We start from the raw sequence: 19099 nt of genomic DNA, 5'->3' as shown, positions 1-19099 counted from the left end.
TTTTGTTTTAGGGGCTTCCTGGTCCTCCAGGGCCTCCTGGAGAAGGTGGAAAGCCAGGTGATCAAGTAAGTGTTTAAATAATAATAATGGCAACACTATACATTGCTGGCTGAATTATCACTTTTTATGTGTGAGGCTCTGTTGTGCTTTCCTTTACATACATTATCTCTTTGAGTTCTCAAAGCAGCCCTATGTACTAGGTACTATCATTATCTCCATTTTGTAGATGAGGAAAATGGGGCATACAGATGTTAGATAACTTTCCCAAAGTCACACAGTTAATAGATTTGAACCCAGGTCATCTGCTTCCCAAGATGTGTTCTTAACCACTTTATATAAACAGTTATGAACAAATACTAACAATTTTATTCTGTCGTTTTCCTGGCTCATAGATTTATTTATTTTTCTTTGAATGATTCATTTGTTCATTTAATCATTTAATAAATATTGGCTGAACATTCTGTGTGCTTGCCTCTACAAAGCACTGGCCTGAACCAGCTGAACAAAATGGATTTGGACCTTGCTGTCCTTACAGTATAGTAGGATTCAGAGAGTATAGGACAATTACAATAATAGCATGCTCTAAATGCTATAATAGGGGAGGTACTATGTTTATGGAAACAAAAAAGATGCACCTAAATAAGACTTGGGGGTTTTAGGAAAGGTTTTCCAGACAAAGTAATATCTTTTATGAGATCTGAGAGATGAATGATGGTAATGATGAAGGAGGGAAGATAGGAAAAACCTCCAGGAAATGAGACAAGCTTACAAATCAGAGTGGGTAATGTAATTTGGGGAAAATAGAAAGGGGGCTGCAGGGTGACTCAGGGGCCTGATTATGGAGGGCTTTAATTTGATTCTAATTTGTTCTTCATCATTAGAGTAATGGGAAGCTAAGGAAGGGTTTTTAGGCTTGGCACAGTGGCTCACACCTGTAATCCCAGCACTTTGGGAGACTGAGGCAGGTGAATCACTTGGCATCAGGAGTTCGAGACCAGCCTGGCCAACCATCTGTACTAAAAATACAAAAATTACCTGGGCATGGTTGCACATGCCTGTATTCCCAGCTACTTGGGAGACTGAGGCAGGAGAATCACTTTAATCCAGGAGGTGGAGGTTGCAGTGAGCCAAGATCATGCCACCATTGTACTCCAGCCTGGGTGATAGAGTGAGACTCCGTCTCAAAAAAAGAAAAAAGAAAAAAGAAAAAAGAAGGGTTTTTAAGGAAGGAGTAATATGATCAGATTGGGCTTTTAGGGAGATCAGGCCACAGTGAGGACAGTCCATTTCGGAGAATAAGATTGGAGGCCTATTTGATAAAGTTATCATCTTTATCAAAGAAAGAAATTTCAAATTGACAAACTTTCTTTTATGTAAGAACAAACAAACTTTTAATTTAGACATGACTGCACTGGTTTGAATGCACAATACCTAGTAGAGTGCTTTGTCCATATTATAGGCTCAAGAAAGATTTACTTAATTGAGTAGAATTGGATTGGTTCTATTTAAAAGACCAACTCTTTAGCCCTTTTTATATAACTTTTCTTTATTTAAACTTTTTCATCTTCCATTAGTTTAAAAAAAGACATTTAGCATGTATTTTGTTGCCTCTAAAAAGCTAATGCTGTATCTTTGTGAAATAGTACTTTGCATGTTCTCATTGCCAAAAATCAAACATTCAGGTATAATACAAAGTTTTTTGGAAAAATGTTTTCATCTAAAACATGTAATATTCCCTCATTTATAAAAATATACGTACTTTTCTTTCTTTAAATTGTTGGCTTATGCAGCCTTCTAATGGCATGTTAATAGAAACTAGGTGTATGAACTGGAAAGTTTTCTGATAAATGCCTAAACTCAAAGCTCTTGTTCCATTAAAAAAAATGTGTTTATAGGGTGTTCCTGGAGATCCCGGAGCAGTTGGCCCGTTAGGACCTAGAGTAAGTATTTTAATCTTCATGATTAATGTTGTTTCCCACTGGCTTTAGTTTTAAAAGGTGTCTTTTAAAATCTTAAACTGGGATTTATTTTAACCTATAAATTCTTTGACTGGATAAAAATTAATTTTATGAGAAATATTTTGTGCTATGAAACTAGCATATCCTTACTTCAAATTTATTTCTTATCACTAAATTAGAAAATTGAGATTTAGTAATGTCTCGTTTCTAAATTTTTCCGCAGTAGAAGCCATTTCTCAGAAACATTTTGACCTATTTTTAGATCAAGTATTGAGATTATTTGACATCCCAATTTTGTGCTAGGGAGAACGAGGAAATCCTGGTGAAAGAGGAGAACCTGGGATAACTGGACTCCCTGGTGAGAAGGGAATGGCTGGAGGACATGGTCCTGATGGCCCAAAAGTAAGTGTCATAGTGATCTCAGTGTTTTAAAATGCTTTAAAATTACTGCTCAATAAACGCATGATGGTGTGAGAATGCATTTGTCTTGTTTTTGAAAGATAATTTGATTATATCATTTTCTTCTTCCACAAATATTTAATGAGCGCTTACTAGGCTTTTTCCTTGCAACTAAAGTGTCAGCTAAAAAGAAGACTCTCTTCTTTGATGGGGATTGTAGTTTAGTGCACATGGTGATAGACTTCCATATACAAACACATTTCTAATGTTTATGTACATTTTATTAGTGGCTTCTATGAATAAGCAGAGGAAAGAAATAGAAAATTGCATAATTTATTAGGAGGCTTTTCTAATAATATGCTCCATTTTCCTTGTCTCAGGTTTCACAATTCTGCTTACTACATATGTGAAAATATGGAACTTTTAAAATCTGAAAATATAATGCATCATAAGGCAGAAATGTGTGCCGTTTAGTGATTGGTAGAAAATAATGTGGCCAACTTCAGTATAAACAATTGAAGTAGAATTTTTCATGATCATGTGACATGAGACCCCTTATTATTTTCAGGGTTTAGAGTGATTGATGCGGCGGTCTACTACAATTTAGACACTATATTAGCCTGAAAACCAGGTTAATATCAAATATCAGTTTCATTAAAGAGAGAATGAAATATTTCTCTAAATGTAATGTCTTTCTTTCTTAATATATTCCATTATGTTGCCAACAGAGGGGAAAAAAAGGCAACTCTATCCTTTTTATTTGAAATAGCGTTCAATTGCCTCTTAAGAGAAAAGTTAAAAATATAAAGCAGCAATCAAAAACAAAATCTGGTTTTTTAAATTTCAAAATATCAACTCACTCAGAGATAACTTTCTCAGATGACAAATATAAGCACTAAGTTGAACTACATGAAATTGCTGACAACTACTTTTGACCCACTAAAAAGCAATTTCATTAGTTTAATCTTAATATTATTGGTATGGTCACTTAATGTTGGTTCATTTTAGGGCAGTCCAGGTCCATCTGGGACCCCTGGAGATACAGGCCCACCAGGTCTTCAAGGTATGCCGGGAGAAAGAGGAATTGCAGGAACTCCTGGCCCCAAGGGTGACAGAGTAAGTCCTTTTTTTTTTTTTTTTCAGTTCATTTATTCAGACTTTCTGCTGAAAATGAAATGATTTCCTGAGCAGGCTTTTATTTCTACCATCCTGAGTCACTAGTCATTCATTTTTTCATTCTTCTAATAAACATTTACTGAGAAAATGCACAGTGTGAGGCACCATCCCAGGCTCACCTGGATACGACTAGGAAAATGACAATTAGCCTTCACTCTCATGAAACTTACACGCAAGTGTGGGAAAGAGACAATTAAATGAATCAATTGTATTTTGTGTGTTTTCCCAGGGTGGCATAGGAGAAAAAGGTGCTGAAGGCACAGCTGGAAATGATGGTGCGAGAGTAAGTGGAAGTATTCCTTTTCTAGCTGGGCTAGGAACCAACATTAAAGTATCATATGAGTTGCCCTGAACTTTCCAAAATAAAGTCAGTCATGTTTCCTTGGTAGTCAGGAGTTGGAGAATAATGGCATGTGAGATCTGCTGTGATTCAACCACGGGTTATTCATTTTGCTTACCCTGAATTAAATGAAACTTAAATAAAAACATATTTATTGTGCCTATGAGATAAGTGCCTTAAGGGGATGGGGGCCCTCTTTATCTTTCTCTATCATCTTTTTATTTCATACACAAGGTTTATTTCTGTTAAAATGCTAATCTAGTGAGCTGGCCAATACTTCATTCCAGCATAGACAAGTAGAGCTTTGTGGAGTCACCAAAGTTGTGATAAATGTTTCTCAGTATATTGGATGTTGGGGTGAGAAATTTACTGCACAGTGAATCGTCATTAATGTTATCATTAATAAAGAGTTTGAACAAGCAGAATGTCAAGAAGGATGGTCAACTGCAAAGCATTGTTTAATGTCATGTCAGAAATTGACATTTAACAAGCGTTCGGTCTTTGAAATTAGAATGCATTTACAATTCCAAGGACAATCAGACTCGAAGGACAATATATTTTCAGACATAAATGATTTCCTTATGTAAGAGTGGCTAGTCACAATGGCTTAAACATCCATCATTTTCTGGAATAGTACCTGATATTTGACTAATGATTTCTGTTTCAGTATGACATGGTTTGCTGTTAGTTGTCATGTGTGCCCTGGCAATTACAGTTGTAACATAATAAAAGAGAACTGCTATTTGGTTCTGCACATTGAGTCATTGTTAATACATTGGTTATAATAGCTTTAGATTAAGGAAATATAGTGAAATGTAGTAGAAAATTTTCATCTTAAGGTAATTAGTCCTTTTTATGCAAATTTAATTAAGGATGCACCACTTCTTTTAACAAATTATGCACAAAAGATACACCTTGCCTTTTAGTTAAATCTAATATTTAATTTAATATTTCAAAAATAGTCAAGTAAATCTGGTATATTTTTAATATTTTACATCATGGATGTCCTGGAATGCATAAGTAGTGCAGTACTATTTATAGGAACGATGCATTGGCAGTTTGTTTTAAGAGAAAATCCAAAATACATATCAATCGTGCCTATGAACTAACTTTGAAATTGCAATGTGATAGGATCAGGATGTAAGCAATGACTGCTTTATTTTTAATGAGGACACTACATTGTTGCAGGAAAGAAGCAGAGCAAAGCACTTACTGTAATCTCATAGTAGGGAAAAAATGAATAACATGTTTTCTCTGTATAAAAAATCTATAAACATAAGTAATGAAGTGATATTTATATTTCATCAAATCCTTTAAAGGAGTATATTACATAAATTATTGGAATGATATCATTCCATTGTAGATCCAGAGACTATAAGAACACAGATTTCTTATGTTCTTGTCAAATCTGTAAAATTAAAGTCATTTTTGTTCCTTAAGTTTCTTCAGTTGTAAATACAGAAATTAAACGATGAAATAATATTTGGGCTGCATATGAAGAGGCAATACACAGTTATAAGATAGAGAACTTGTTTTAAAGAGGACTTCAATATTCCCACAGTTTCAAGTTTGTGATTACCTGTCAAGAAGACTCAGGTTGTGTCCCCGTGTGTTAACTATACTGTCCTCTAAGTGTTGGCTCTCCTATGCCCATAAATCTCAAAGTAGCTGGGGTTTAAGGCTGTAAACTTTAGCTACTTTTCCTTTTCATCTCAAAAGAATGAAGAAAACTGGCTGGGCGCGATGGCTCACGCCTGTAATCCCAGCACTTTGGGAGGCTGAGGTGGGCGGATCATGAGGTCAGGAGATCAAGACCACCCTGGCTATGGTGAAACCCCGTCTCTACTAAAAATACAAAAAAATTAGCCGGGTGTGGTGGTGACAGACGCTTGCAATCCCAGCTACTTGGGAGGCTGAGGTAGGAGAATGGCGCAAACCCTGGAGGCGGAGCTTGCAGTGAGCCGGGATGGCGCCACTGCACTCCAGCCTAGGCGACAGAGCGAGACTCCGTCTCAAAAAAAAAAAATGAAGAAAACTAAGCCAGGCATAGTGGCTTGTGCCTGTAGTCTCAGTTACTCTGGAGTCTGAGATGGGAGGATCACGTGATCCAGGGCAAGAGTTCAAAGATGCATGTGCTGTGATCACATCTGTGAATGGCTACTGCACTCCATTCTGGGCAACGTAGAGTGGAGACCCTGTGCCAAAAAAAAAAAAAAAAAAAAAACCTAAAATGCCTTAACACAATTTCAATTTTTAAAAGTAAAAAAGTGATATTTTGCTATTACAATTTAAGAATATAATATTATATGCAAAAGAAGGAAAGCCTCTTTTCAATTTGTGGTCAAATGTCCGAATAAATATTAGCAAAGCTAATTATGCTAGGAAATAGAAACATTTTTGTAGCTTAGCATTAATGTAGTGCTAATGCCTGAAAACAGTTTTATGTATGCATGAATTAAGTTGCATGAAAGAGATTAAAACACTGTGTGGAGAAAATATGGTGGAAATGGTATTAAACTAGACAGAAAACTCTTGAAAATATATAGATTATATCATTTATTATAGATAATGATTTGCAAAAGCAGCCAAATTATAACAAAATAGTCGTTTCTTTTTTGTTTGTTGATTTGCTTAAGCATGAAGATTGCTGTGCATTTTTTACCTCAATATGCCTATGTTCTGTTAATTGACAGGGTCTTCCAGGTCCTTTGGGCCCTCCAGGTCCGGCAGGTCCTACTGGAGAAAAGGTAAGTCACAAGTTTGTACACTCAAAACTATGAGTCCTGAATAGCTGGCTCTTTCATAAATCTTTTCATTTTATAGCATATGGTATCTGAGCAAGATCATTTCAGAGTTCTTTTCCACTATCTCCTCCTACACAGTGACCAATGTCCTAAAATTATGTTTAGCTACTGTTTTGGACAGTAACCATCTAAAATCTGCTTTCTAGGGTGAACCTGGTCCTCGAGGTTTAGTTGGCCCTCCTGGCTCCCGGGGCAATCCTGTAAGTGACAGTATTTTGGTGTTCTTTAGTGTGAGATTGAGCAATAAAACAATTAATCATTTTGTTTTGATATTTATATAAAACAATGCTTATTGGTTTTAGGTTATGTATAACTTCCTGGTTTTTAGCTTTTGCTTTTCTAATTAAACTTAAAAATTATCTGCTATACAATCTATTAAGTGTAGTTAGGCAGCTTGTTTACTAACTAATTTGGAGGCTCCTTTGAGACTTCTGACCTTGGGAATTTTGTTCTATGACCTATATCTTTATATAATCCTTAAGGACCTTCCTTAAGCAATATGTGTAATTTTTCTATATTTATATGTCTATCAGATTTTTATGATCATATTTTAAAATACTGTTCCTGTTTAGGATAATGTGTGAAAGCTACAGTAATCTTTGTCTCCTCCTAGGGTTCTCGAGGTGAAAATGGGCCAACTGGAGCTGTTGGTTTTGCCGGACCCCAGGTATAATTTTCAAATATCCCTAATTTACAAATAAACACTTATCTTGTTATAATAAGTTTAATGATCATTGTCATATGTTTTGAAGTCATATTCTGGAAAATTTACAGTTTTCTAGACAATATCCTCATTTTCAATACATTTTTTATAGACTGGCACAAAACTTGAGTTTGTGCTAGTTGAGCTTCTATAATTATTTGTTACAATAAAAATGCAGTGGGATAGCTTATTTTTTAAGCTGTTTTGAAAGATATCATCAGAGTACTTTTTTTCTTTAGTATGCTTTAATACTAATTATAAAGCACTGTTTCACAATATATGATTAATTGATACATTAGTAATAATTACTCTAAAGTAATTTGTCTATAAGTCTTATAATCAATTGCTTGTTTGTATAATTTCGTATAGGGTCCTGACGGACAGCCTGGAGTAAAAGGTGAACCTGGAGAGCCAGGACAGAAGGGAGATGCTGGTTCTCCTGGACCACAAGGGTTAGCAGGATCCCCTGGCCCTCATGTAAGTTAACAAGAAAAAGGCATAACTTAAGTCAAGTGCCCCATGTTTGGAGTGTACATTCAGCCTCTTTTGCTTCACTATAGTGCTCTTTGTTTGTTTCTATTTAGGGTCCTAATGGTGTTCCTGGACTAAAAGGTGGTCGAGGAACCCAAGGTCCGCCTGTAAGTTTATCTGATGCTCTGCAAAGTATGCACAGCTAATTCTAGTTACCTAGTGCTTCCTGGTCATGTAAAAGATAATTTTCATCTGAGACTGAAATAACAAATTATTACCTGTATCAACTGTACTATAGTGCAAAGGGCACTTAACTCAGATGGAGATTTGGGTTAAAATCAAGTTTGTAATCTTGGAGACCCAGGTACCTCACCTGTAATGTAAGTAACATACTACCTATATAAAAGAGTAAATAAATAATGTGAAAGCACTTTATTTAATTTGATTATATAAAATATCAATGTGATTCTAGTACTAATTGCATGGAAAAAGGAAAATAGTGCCCTTCCTACCAGTTAATCTAGATTAATTCCCCAAAATATGGGATTCATACGAAGAAAAAAAAATATTGCTTACAACATGAAAGGAAATCTAAAGGCTTCAGTCTTCCTGTGAAAAAAATCCCAGGAAAATACATGTAACTAATTTATATTACCTTAAAAATTGCTTATATGATATTCTGGTTCTAGGGTGCTACAGGATTTCCTGGTTCTGCGGGCAGAGTTGGACCTCCAGGCCCTGCTGTAAGTCAACTTAGTGAGTCAAGTCACTGATAATGAAATAATTACACACACACGTGTACATTTGAGTTAAATTTATTATTTTATTTAATTTCTTAATGGTATGTTTTCTTATTTAACAACTCTTATTCCAATAATGCATACTGGTATTTCAGCACAGCAAATCATCCTTAATAATCTAGTATTTCTTGGAGGAGCTAATTTGCAAGTTCTTTTTAGCCCCAATGTTTTATTATTATTCCGTTTAAATACTGAATACTTACAGTATTATGTGCTAATAATCATTCTCTTCAGTTAAGATGCAACTATGAAACTTTCTTTAATAAATGTCATTCATTATAAGATCATATCATAAGAATAAATAATTATCTCAGAATAAAGTATTACATATTCATCATTGGAGTGGAGCTTTAAATAAGTTTGAAAATTCAAGTTAGTTGCACCACTCTTTAAAAATTATTCAAAGGGAATTGACTGCAAATGATATTTAGTTTTCCCCCTGGGGAATGAATCTACAGCTGTGTTTTCTTTTGTTTTGTTTTGTTTAAATCCTATAGAATGACTGATTATCTAACAGGTAAAATGAACCTGCGAGGCTTGGACATCTGCATCTGAGGCAGACAGCGTTATGTCAATCACTCTTACTTGCCTTCCATTTTGACCTCCTTGGTGTTTCTTTCTTTGTTATACTAGGGAGCTCCAGGACCTGCGGGACCCCTAGGGGAACCCGGGAAGGAGGGACCTCCAGGTCTTCGTGGGGACCCTGGCTCTCATGGGCGTGTGGGAGATCGAGGACCAGCTGGCCCCCCTGGTGGCCCAGGAGACAAAGGGGACCCAGGAGAAGATGGGCAACCTGTAAGTTTGGCGTATCCATTCCAGACCACCTTCAACTGAGATATTTACAAATAGAAACCCATAATGATCAGTGCCACAAAAATGCTTAAATATTATGCTGGGCACATTCCTAAAATTTTTAAAGTGCATTATGCCCTACAGATTTTAATTTACAAATCTATAAGGCTTTAGGAAAAACGTGTATATATATAGATTTTAAAAATAGCAGTAATAGATATGGTATCTAAAAACTAAACCCAAAAAAATTATTTGTTAAATGTTCATTGTGTATGAATAACTTTAAAAATATATGTATATTATATTTTATATGCAAATGCCTTTAAATATTGTGTTTAGATAACTCTTTTTTCCTTATTGTTAAACTTTCTTTTTGTCTTTTTATAAAGAAGAAAAAATATTTCTCTGAAGTTACCTCTTTTATTGAGTCAGTATTCACATTAATCTTCAGTTTCTTTCCAACGGATGAGCTGTTTTCACTTTTAAATAATGGTAGAGGTTCTGTGCGGATTACAATTTATGACTACTCATATGCAGTATGATTTTGAGAAACAGAGAACTTCTTTTTCATACTGAAAAACCTGTAAAGCTGTACCCAACTTATTGTATATTCCTTGGGTACAGTTTTACCCTGGATAGTTTCTGATTTTAGTTTGTCCTCAACATTAGGGTCCAGATGGCCCCCCTGGTCCAGCTGGAACGACCGGGCAGAGAGGAATTGTTGGCATGCCTGGGCAACGTGGAGAGAGAGGCATGCCCGGCCTACCAGGCCCAGCGGTGAGTAGCTGCATCGGTCAATATTTTATCTCATATGTGCAATACAAATTGTTTAGAGAATTGATTTTATTTTATTTTTGCTTGATGAATAGATTTAAACAGTATTGTAGGGACATTAATTTTTGAGTCTCTTAAAAATCTTTTGATCTTAAATGTCAAATTCTTAACTACCTTACAAAGTCTTTGAAAATATATATTTGTTTAACCCTGAGACTAGAAAAGTAGGCAAATAAGGATATGGATTTTTGGTGACCTTTAAATCCTTCTTCAAAGATTAAAAAGATCCCGGAGCTAGAGGAGGGGGATAATCTCCTGGTGAATAGGTAGTGTCTTTTTAAGTAAACATGCTTAACAAAAATACGATATTTTACAGTAAACCATCAAAGGGAAGACATAGTTGAGCTAAAGTAATATTTGAGGTGAATGTAGGGGGAATGCTGAAGAAGGATCTGAAGGTAATCTCCTGTTCCCTGGAGGGTGCTTTAGGATTTTATATTCCCTGGAGTATGGATAAAAGTTTGATTCAAAGTTAGCTTTGAAGAGACTAAATTTTATTGCTAAAAGATTACAGTGCTTGAAAAAAATTAATGATGTTTTCATATGGAATGTAGACAGAGAGATGTATGGGATCTTGGAACTGAGAGACATGTGGGTTGAAATATGAGACCAACAAAGTAGGAGCTAAGGGACGTCTTATTGTTATCAGAAGTGAGCCAAGGATGTGAAAGTAAAATCTCTCAAGAGTGAGATCAAAGTATCAGAATATAGAAATAAAATGAACAGACAAAGAAGAGCGGGGAAAAAGGATGAAAGTGATGCAAATTCCAGAAGGGCAGCCAGAATCACCTATGGTACACATGATTAGAACCCAAAATGCACACCTGTGCTGGTGGCAACAGATGGTTGGTTTTTGGTCCCTTAGATACGTCAAGAGGAGTCTGATAGGAGGTGGGCAGGCCTCTAAGAAAGCATTATGATTACATGAGTGTTGTAAGATAATGCAAAATTATTATTATAGAAGGAGCCCAGAGGCACCATTTTGAAAACTTAGCCTTTATGGGAACTAGCGTTCTTCAATTTCTTCACAAGTGTTTGACATTTATACTTCTATTTCAGGGAACACCAGGAAAAGTAGGACCAACTGGTGCAACAGGAGATAAAGGTCCACCTGGACCTGTGGGGCCCCCAGGCTCCAATGGTCCTGTAGGGGAACCTGGACCAGAAGTGAGTACTACAGTGAAAATAACTCTTCTCTTGTTTTCTGGTGTCATGCAAACAATTTTTTCATTTAGCAATTGATTTAGAATTTGATTGCATATTTGACCTTAAGAAAGTTTCTTAGTAATGTTATTTGATGTACTCTACTTCCCTAGAGAGTTGGCTAAGTGATGACATAAAGAAAAGGTAATAGGATCGGTGTCTTTGCACTGACCTTCATCTAGTCTGGAGCTAAGTATTTTAGTTCATTTAAGCTGTTGCCAAACTGTTTTGAGGGTGAAAGGACACATCCATTCATCTTTCCCCTTGTTATTATTTCATTTTGTAATGGCATATTTATCAAAATTGCCAAGTTTTTTGGTGATAGGATTAATATAGCTATTCCAGCTTGTGAAAAGGGCAAAGTTAGTAGAGATCATTTTACTTAAATATCACTATAAAGTAACATAATGGATATCATGTTCTTTTAGGCACTTTTGGGAGGAAATCAGTTTTTGATAGGCAATTCGAGAAGTTAAAGGTTGGAATATCCTCTGTTCAGGATTTTAAGGAGTGAATCATCAAACAGTTAATGTAACATTTTATTGAAAGAAAGAATCAATAGCCTTTGGAAAAATTTTTGATCAAATAGTAAAGACATATTTATGAAAAAAATCACAATAAAATAGAAAAGGAAGACTATATATTTCTTAAAGTAGTTTAATATCATTGAAACAGTTATTTTATTTCAAAACTTTAAGGATATTATTTGAATAATCTTAAGAAGTAAATGTAAGAAAAACCTTTCATTGTTAATACAAGCAAAACAAAGTGGCAAGAATGTAATTGTTATCTATTTCAAAATATTTGTGGGTTTTTTGTTTTTCAAAATAAGAAATATAAATGAAGAATATGGATTAAGTAAGAATGTGTTAATTTTACAGTAATTCAAAATAATGAAAAAGAGGTAGAAACCGTTCTTCTGCTGACATTTGCATAAATGCTAACTTACAGTTTGTAAAACACAGGTGTAAAATATGCTGTCATTTTTTGACAATTGGAATGAGGATTTTTTTCATTACTCAGTTAAGTAGTTTTTCAAACCATTATTCTTTATAGGGTCCAGCTGGCAATGATGGTACCCCAGGACGGGATGGTGCTGTTGGAGAACGTGTAAGAGCCATTTCACTTATTATAAAATCTAAAGTCATGCAAATCTGAAATCTTTTTAATTTACACTAAAAACTGTCATTTTTCCTGATAGTTCCAATACACTTCTGATTTTTCTGAATAACCGTTTCTGTAAAGCCATAATTTTTATATCTTGTAAATGAAATGATATTTGAATATACAACAAATTAAGATGGTATTTTTTCAGAGCAGGAAGATAAAATTGATTCCATCTTTGGTTTAACATAAAGGCTTTGGATGAGGATATATATGAAGTGTTCTAAATTTTAAACTCATTAACAAAAGTATGAAAGCCAAAATAGTGCTGTGTAATGTCTAAATTTTTCCATTCACCATCTAAAGTGAATGCCGTATGAGAATATAAGCCATGTGGCTTTTTAAACACTGTATATTCCATGATGTGTTTTAAATTAGAATGTGCTGAACTGAACATGTCCCCAACTTTCTCTGAAGCCCCAGTCCCTTCTGGCAGTTCCACAGTCATCTCATGCTGCTGAGATGAGCCACTGAAGGCAAAATCACTCCCCACTCCAAAGTCTGTTATGATGTAATTAAAGCTCATCATGTAGCAGAATGGGCTTTGGAGCCAGTCAGACTTGATTTGGAATATTGTTTCCCTAAGTAATTAGCTATGTAATCTCAAGCAGATTTTCTGAACCTCCATTTTCAAATGCTTTAAATGTAATTAATACATATGCCATTGGGCATTTGTATATTAAATGACATGTTTAAACACTCCACTACAGGATAGACACTCAACCTCATATTGAAAAAAAAAAGGGGGAAGAAAGGATTTGGAGGAAGCTTGGGCTAAGGCCCACTCATCTACTATAATCCACAGACTGCAAATTTTCTTGGCATCTTGGGCTTTTTCCTTTGTCAATATATACTATATAGTGCAACCATCTTCAAAGGTTTTGCTGAAGTAATTATGAAAATCGGTAAATCTCTCTACTTATTTTAAGTTGCCATAGCCCTTTTAAAATCACAAGTTTAAATAGTTGCAAAGGAGGTGATTCCTGGTAAATTCTAAATGTACAAGTGCTTTAAGTATTTTTTTTTTTTTTTGAGACAGAGTCTTGCTCTGTTGCCAGGCTGGAGTGCAGTGACACGATCTCGTCTCACTGCAACCTCTACCTCCTGGGTTCAAGCGATTCTCCTGCCTCAGCCTCCCCAGTAGCTGGGACTGCAGGCACGTGCCACCACACCCAGCTAATTTTTGTATTTTTAATAGAGACTGGGTTTCACCACGTTGGCCAGGATGGTCTCGATCTCTTGACCTCATGATCCGCCCGCCTTGGCCTCCCAAAGTGCTGGGATTACAGCCCACTTTGTGAGCCACTGTGCCCTGGCAAGTTTTTTTTTTTTTTTTCAGAACCTTGAAGTTGCCAATTCAGCTTATTCAATGTACTATGTGTCTGTTCTATAACCTAATTGCCAAAGTTTATCTAGGTTGATAAATTTATCAGTCAAATAAGACAATTTTTTTGTCAGAAAATACAGTCTGACTCAATTTTTCAAGTCAAATATTTATGTTTAGACATGTTCATATAACACTTATCTCACCTCTGACTTCTTAAGGAGACAAGTAATATTTGGAGCCTTGTCATAATTGTGTCATCTGGATAAAATAAAAAGGAGCCTCTTTATTTTCCAAATCCTTCGTAGCTTTATACTCAAGTAAACTATGCATTCTGGAAAAGTCCCTTAGTTCAGTGCCTAGAGGTATTTATTCCTTGGGACATTGCATCATAATAAGATAGCAGATGGTATGATTTCTGCTTTTCTTTTACAAAATGAGAGAAGGTGGATTATTTAGGGGAAGTAAGGAAGGATAATCAAAATTTAGTTTTCTGAAAGAATACATAAGGAGAGGAAAATCTAGAAGGTGGTTTCCTTAAAATTTTCTTTGTTTTCACAGTCTTTGGAAAGTCTTTGTGTATTCCAAGTATAGCAATATTCCAGCTTAAAGATTGGTGCTCTAGAAAACATGTTAAATTCTGGAGGTGATCACTCCTATACTCCAATGATCTTGACGTGCGAGCAATAGAGAGTAGGTGAGGGAAAGGATGAGACTTGAAATTAGGAAGAAATAACTTTATTCTTTTCAATTTGATTTATTAATTAGTAAATATAAGTAAAATAGTTAAAATAATAAGTAAAAATAAGTTTTAAAGGGTATTTTTTCCCATTATTAATACTATAAGAATAACATGAACATATGGAATATTGTTGTTTTAGAATAAATGTTAAAAAATAATATCATGGTTATTCTTGTCAGGGTGATCGTGGAGACCCTGGGCCTGCAGGTCTGCCAGGCTCTCAGGGTGCCCCTGGAACTCCTGGCCCTGTGGGTGCTCCAGGAGATGCAGGACAAAGAGGAGATCCGGTAAGGAGGGAGTCAATTTCACACTGACAGTTTTGCACACCCATATGCTATGTTATAAGCTGCATATAGGCACACACACATAGTCATACATGTGCACTTCGTTAAGGACTCTAAATAATGAATGGTAAACAGCTAATTATGAACTACTATATGTTTCTTAGTCTGAAAGGCAAAATTTCATTTTTAAGAGGGAATAGAAGATACTGATGCTTTGACTTCCATCATCTGAAAATGCTGTAGTTTGAGAATGTAATAAGTATGCATCATGTTAAATGTCAATGAATAATGTCTTACTGTATTCAACTAAGGTGATACTTACTCAATGAAGTCAATGAATAAAATTGACCATAAAAGTGTCATTGAAGTTATAGTGACCACAGTCTTATCTACACATGGACATTTGCCTGATTTCAATTAATTAATCATAAGAGTATGCACATACACACACACACACACACATATATATGCATCCAACTATAAACGTATTGTTGACATCCTGTATTCACATATCTAAAAAAGATATGTGAATATCTTTTTTACACGCCAATTTTTTTTGTTGTAAATTTCTTTTAGGGTTCTCGGGGTCCTATAGGACCACCTGGTCGAGCTGGGAAACGTGGATTACCGGTAAGTTCTCTTTTTTTGTTTTTTAAAAAATGTTTTCTTATATAAAATATACTCCCAAAGAAGTATAATTTAAGATTCATAACTGAAAAATATGAAATTCCTCAAGCTTGAACAAAAATATTAATTAAAAATTATAAGAGTTTACTCTTATTTTTTAAAGTAATGCAAGAGTTTATTTTTATAATTTTAACACAATTCTTCTGAATTTAACCATGAATTATATCAATAATCATGGAGGCTTTTAAAGTCACAGGTTTCTCCTAAAATAATAGGAATTATAGTGCATTTCTCTCTGAGCTATTCTAAAAACTACATAGGAAAATGGATTTGAAAGCTCTCTGTAAACTTGAAAAGCACTATTCAAATATTATGTTTCATTTTCAACTAGATTTTTCTTTCTATGTTCTGATCTTTTTGCTATTTGCAATCAGTGACTTTCAGGTTAACATTATTATATAGATGTCTTACCATGAATGAATCATCTCATGTGTAATCTAATAGGTCATATGCTTTTCATGCCCATCAGGTAAATCAATGTCTGTTCTCAGAAAGAACAATTATACTTTGAAAATCATGGCCATATTATTAAATAATTCTCCTCTTTAATTTGAGCTTGACTGGCAAATATTTTATAGTTGCATAGCATGTCAAGTGAACAGGGTTTTGAGCAGTTATAGAAACATTGTAATTTTGTTTTCTATGAATAAATACATTGTAGTTAATAATTCAAATAGGTGCCTTCTGATTTAGTTTATTTTTAATTATGAAACTTTGGGTCATCCCCCAAATGAAAGAAACTTTCGAACATTATGAAAAACTTCAGGCTGATTTTGATAGTATTTAAATTTATATTGTTATATAAAATATGCAAAAGCTACTGAAATCATCTTATTTTTATTATAAATGGGTTCCTATACTGTAGGATAATTAGGAAATATAAACTCAAAATCAAAACAATAAGGGAAAAATTAACCTGAGAGCCAATTGATTTGAAGACTGCAGTCATCTTCCAAAGTCAGATAAATAGGGATTCAGTTATCTTTTGGGAAAACACTAAAAGCAACAGAATCCAGTTCTATGGTAGATGACTCTATGCCACTTGTCAGTTTACTGTGAACCACTCGTTCCCTGGAGCTGTTTTTAATTTCCCAGGACTTAAAACAAAACAAAACCAACACCACCACCACCAACAATAACAAAACATCTGAGATTGATCAGATAATTTTCACCTCTTCTCTGGGTATAGCTTCTATCTCAAAATAAGATCCCTAACTACGGCTTTCTTTGTAGCCGTAGATCAAGCTCAGCATCAAGATCACTGGATTTGGTTACAGATATTGCAGATATGGGATAACTTAGAGTTGCTTTGTTCTTTAGAGGAAAGTGGCTTAAAGATGATATTTCTGTTTAATTTGTTCAAGCAAGTTTTTGCCAATTTCTTAATATAGTTCCAGCTGTCATATCCAGCTAGTTTATTTGCATATGTAAATTTAAAATCATTTCATTGTTACACATGGCAAGTATGAAATGTTTTAATTTAAAAGAATCTATGGTAGCAATATTTTTATATAATAATATCAACTAAATATGTGAAGCATAATCTTTAAAAAACATTTCAGATAGGCTAGATCAAACAAAAATATCTAATTTTAGTATGAATGTAAGATAAACATTTAAAAAATAAATCTTCAGAAAAGTATTGTTATTATATCTTTTTTCAGTGATCACCTACCATTCTTTGGGAAAAATAAACAGAAATTTCTAGGTCTAATACTATTTTTAGATAAGTAAATATATTAATCCATATAAAATACCAAGTTCAAAATTGTAGTAAATACAATTATAAAAAGTAAAATTTTAGTAAATTTTAGTCTCAACTATAATATGTAGCAAGTAATTTTCATGACATATCTCTATTTCTAGGGACCCCAAGGACCTCGTGGTGACAAAGGTGATCATGGAGACCGAGGCGACAGAGGTCAGAAGGGCCACAGAGGCTTTACTGGTCTTCAGGGTCTTCCTGGCCCTCCTGTAAGTTATCCTTTAAGTATTATTCTGCCCTGCAGTTGAAAATACACGGGTATCTTGACATGAACATTTATCTGTCTGTAAAATAGGTGGATATGTTTGTATCTTATTTTCAGTTCAAAGAATATCTTGATGAATAACAAGTGATAATTGCCAATAATAAGCTATAATTTTGTAGGGAAGAAATAAAGCAAAAGCTATATGGACTGTTACTCCTACAGGTGTCTTTAACATTGGTCAACTCATGCAGACATTGCAGAGATTGGTGACTTTATCAAAGCAGTTCATGCTGCTAAAGTCAATGATAGCACATTTTTGAGAATGGCACAATGCAGGATCCAAATATTTTGGCAACATTTTTTATTGTATTCCTACTTAGGGTCCAAATGGTGAACAAGGAAGTGCTGGAATCCCTGGACCATTTGGCCCAAGAGTAAGTAACAAAAAGTAGTAAGTTGCAGGTGTAAATAATAATGCCTTTGTTGATGTACTGCTAATGCTTGAGTATCATTTTCCTGGTATTGAAGCTGGAGTTGGCTCATCTTCTCTGAGGTTGGCAACACACATATAAGACAAGCTATTTAGCAATTAATTTTAAGTAGAAATGTCTTGAAATATGATATATTACCTCATGGGCCCGCATTAAAATTTCTTACCTAGGGTTTGGATATATTCCTCTGTTAGTTCATTTTGTTACATTGTGTTAATTTAAATTTCTGTTCAACTTTCACTTTTTGAGATGATATCATAGGATTTACTATGAAGTGGAGACAGATTTTGAAGCTGAATATATTTTGTCTTTTAAGTAATAGTGATAGTTCCTCAGAAGTAGTTTACATAAAGCTAATTTGGAAGTAAATAATAAAATGAAGCCAATATTTGAAGCTTTTAGAAATTCTCCATTAGTATTAATGTTGCTTGTAATAAGTCATTGATGGCATAAGACAATTGGTGGACGTAATTATTTAGGAAAATAGAAAATATTTTGTAGAAAAAATTAGAAAAAATAATTTAAAGAATCTTGGTATATCTGAATACAGTGTAAACAAATCATACATAAAATTGAGAATAATAGTACATGATGGTATTCTGAGGCATAAGCACAGAAATTTCACTTAAACACTCCAACTTCTGTCATTTTCTTATTTCAAGTTAATTGAATTTCTAAGTTTACAATATGTGAGGTTTAATGAAAGTTACTACCAATAAAAGTAGGTGATTAGTCCATTAAAGATGTAAGCTCATATTTGTCTTTTACCGTGCATGGATGATGGAAAATTCTTATGTGATGAAATCATAAATGTTACAAAGTATCAGAAGTTCATTTATTAATCAGTAAGAAAATGAATCTTAGAAATCACTGTAACAGCTCCATATGTAAAATAGTTCTTTGATTAGAGAAAGGCATTGTAAAATTTTTCCTTCATGGAATCTAAACTACAGTCTT

General features: G+C 34.3%; 1 protein-coding gene across 2 annotated transcripts in view; it reads left to right on the top strand.

The window, feature by feature from the left end:
* Nucleotides 1-19099, top strand: part of COL5A2 (collagen type V alpha 2 chain) — a 147995-nt gene that overhangs the window by 119700 nt on the left and 9196 nt on the right. For both annotated transcript variants that reach the window (XM_063695055.1, XM_019021978.3), the window contains 19 exons: nt 12-65; nt 1896-1940; nt 2262-2360; nt 3366-3473; nt 3763-3816; nt 6567-6620; nt 6824-6877; nt 7291-7344; nt 7750-7857; nt 7965-8018; nt 8541-8594; nt 9285-9446; nt 10113-10220; nt 11337-11444; nt 12537-12590; nt 14890-14997; nt 15571-15624; nt 17548-17655; nt 18032-18085. In XM_063695055.1, the coding sequence (XP_063551125.1) occupies nt 12-65; nt 1896-1940; nt 2262-2360; nt 3366-3473; nt 3763-3816; nt 6567-6620; nt 6824-6877; nt 7291-7344; nt 7750-7857; nt 7965-8018; nt 8541-8594; nt 9285-9446; nt 10113-10220; nt 11337-11444; nt 12537-12590; nt 14890-14997; nt 15571-15624; nt 17548-17655; nt 18032-18085 (1494 nt within the window). The remainder of the gene's footprint in view (nt 1-11; nt 66-1895; nt 1941-2261; nt 2361-3365; nt 3474-3762; nt 3817-6566; nt 6621-6823; nt 6878-7290; nt 7345-7749; nt 7858-7964; nt 8019-8540; nt 8595-9284; nt 9447-10112; nt 10221-11336; nt 11445-12536; nt 12591-14889; nt 14998-15570; nt 15625-17547; nt 17656-18031; nt 18086-19099) is intronic.

This window comes from Gorilla gorilla, chromosome 11 (assembly GCF_029281585.2).
Source record: "Gorilla gorilla gorilla isolate KB3781 chromosome 11, NHGRI_mGorGor1-v2.1_pri, whole genome shotgun sequence".
NCBI lineage: Eukaryota > Metazoa > Chordata > Mammalia > Primates > Hominidae > Gorilla > Gorilla gorilla.
Note: the sequence above shows the minus strand (reverse complement) of the source record. Positions and strands in the feature narration are given on the sequence as shown.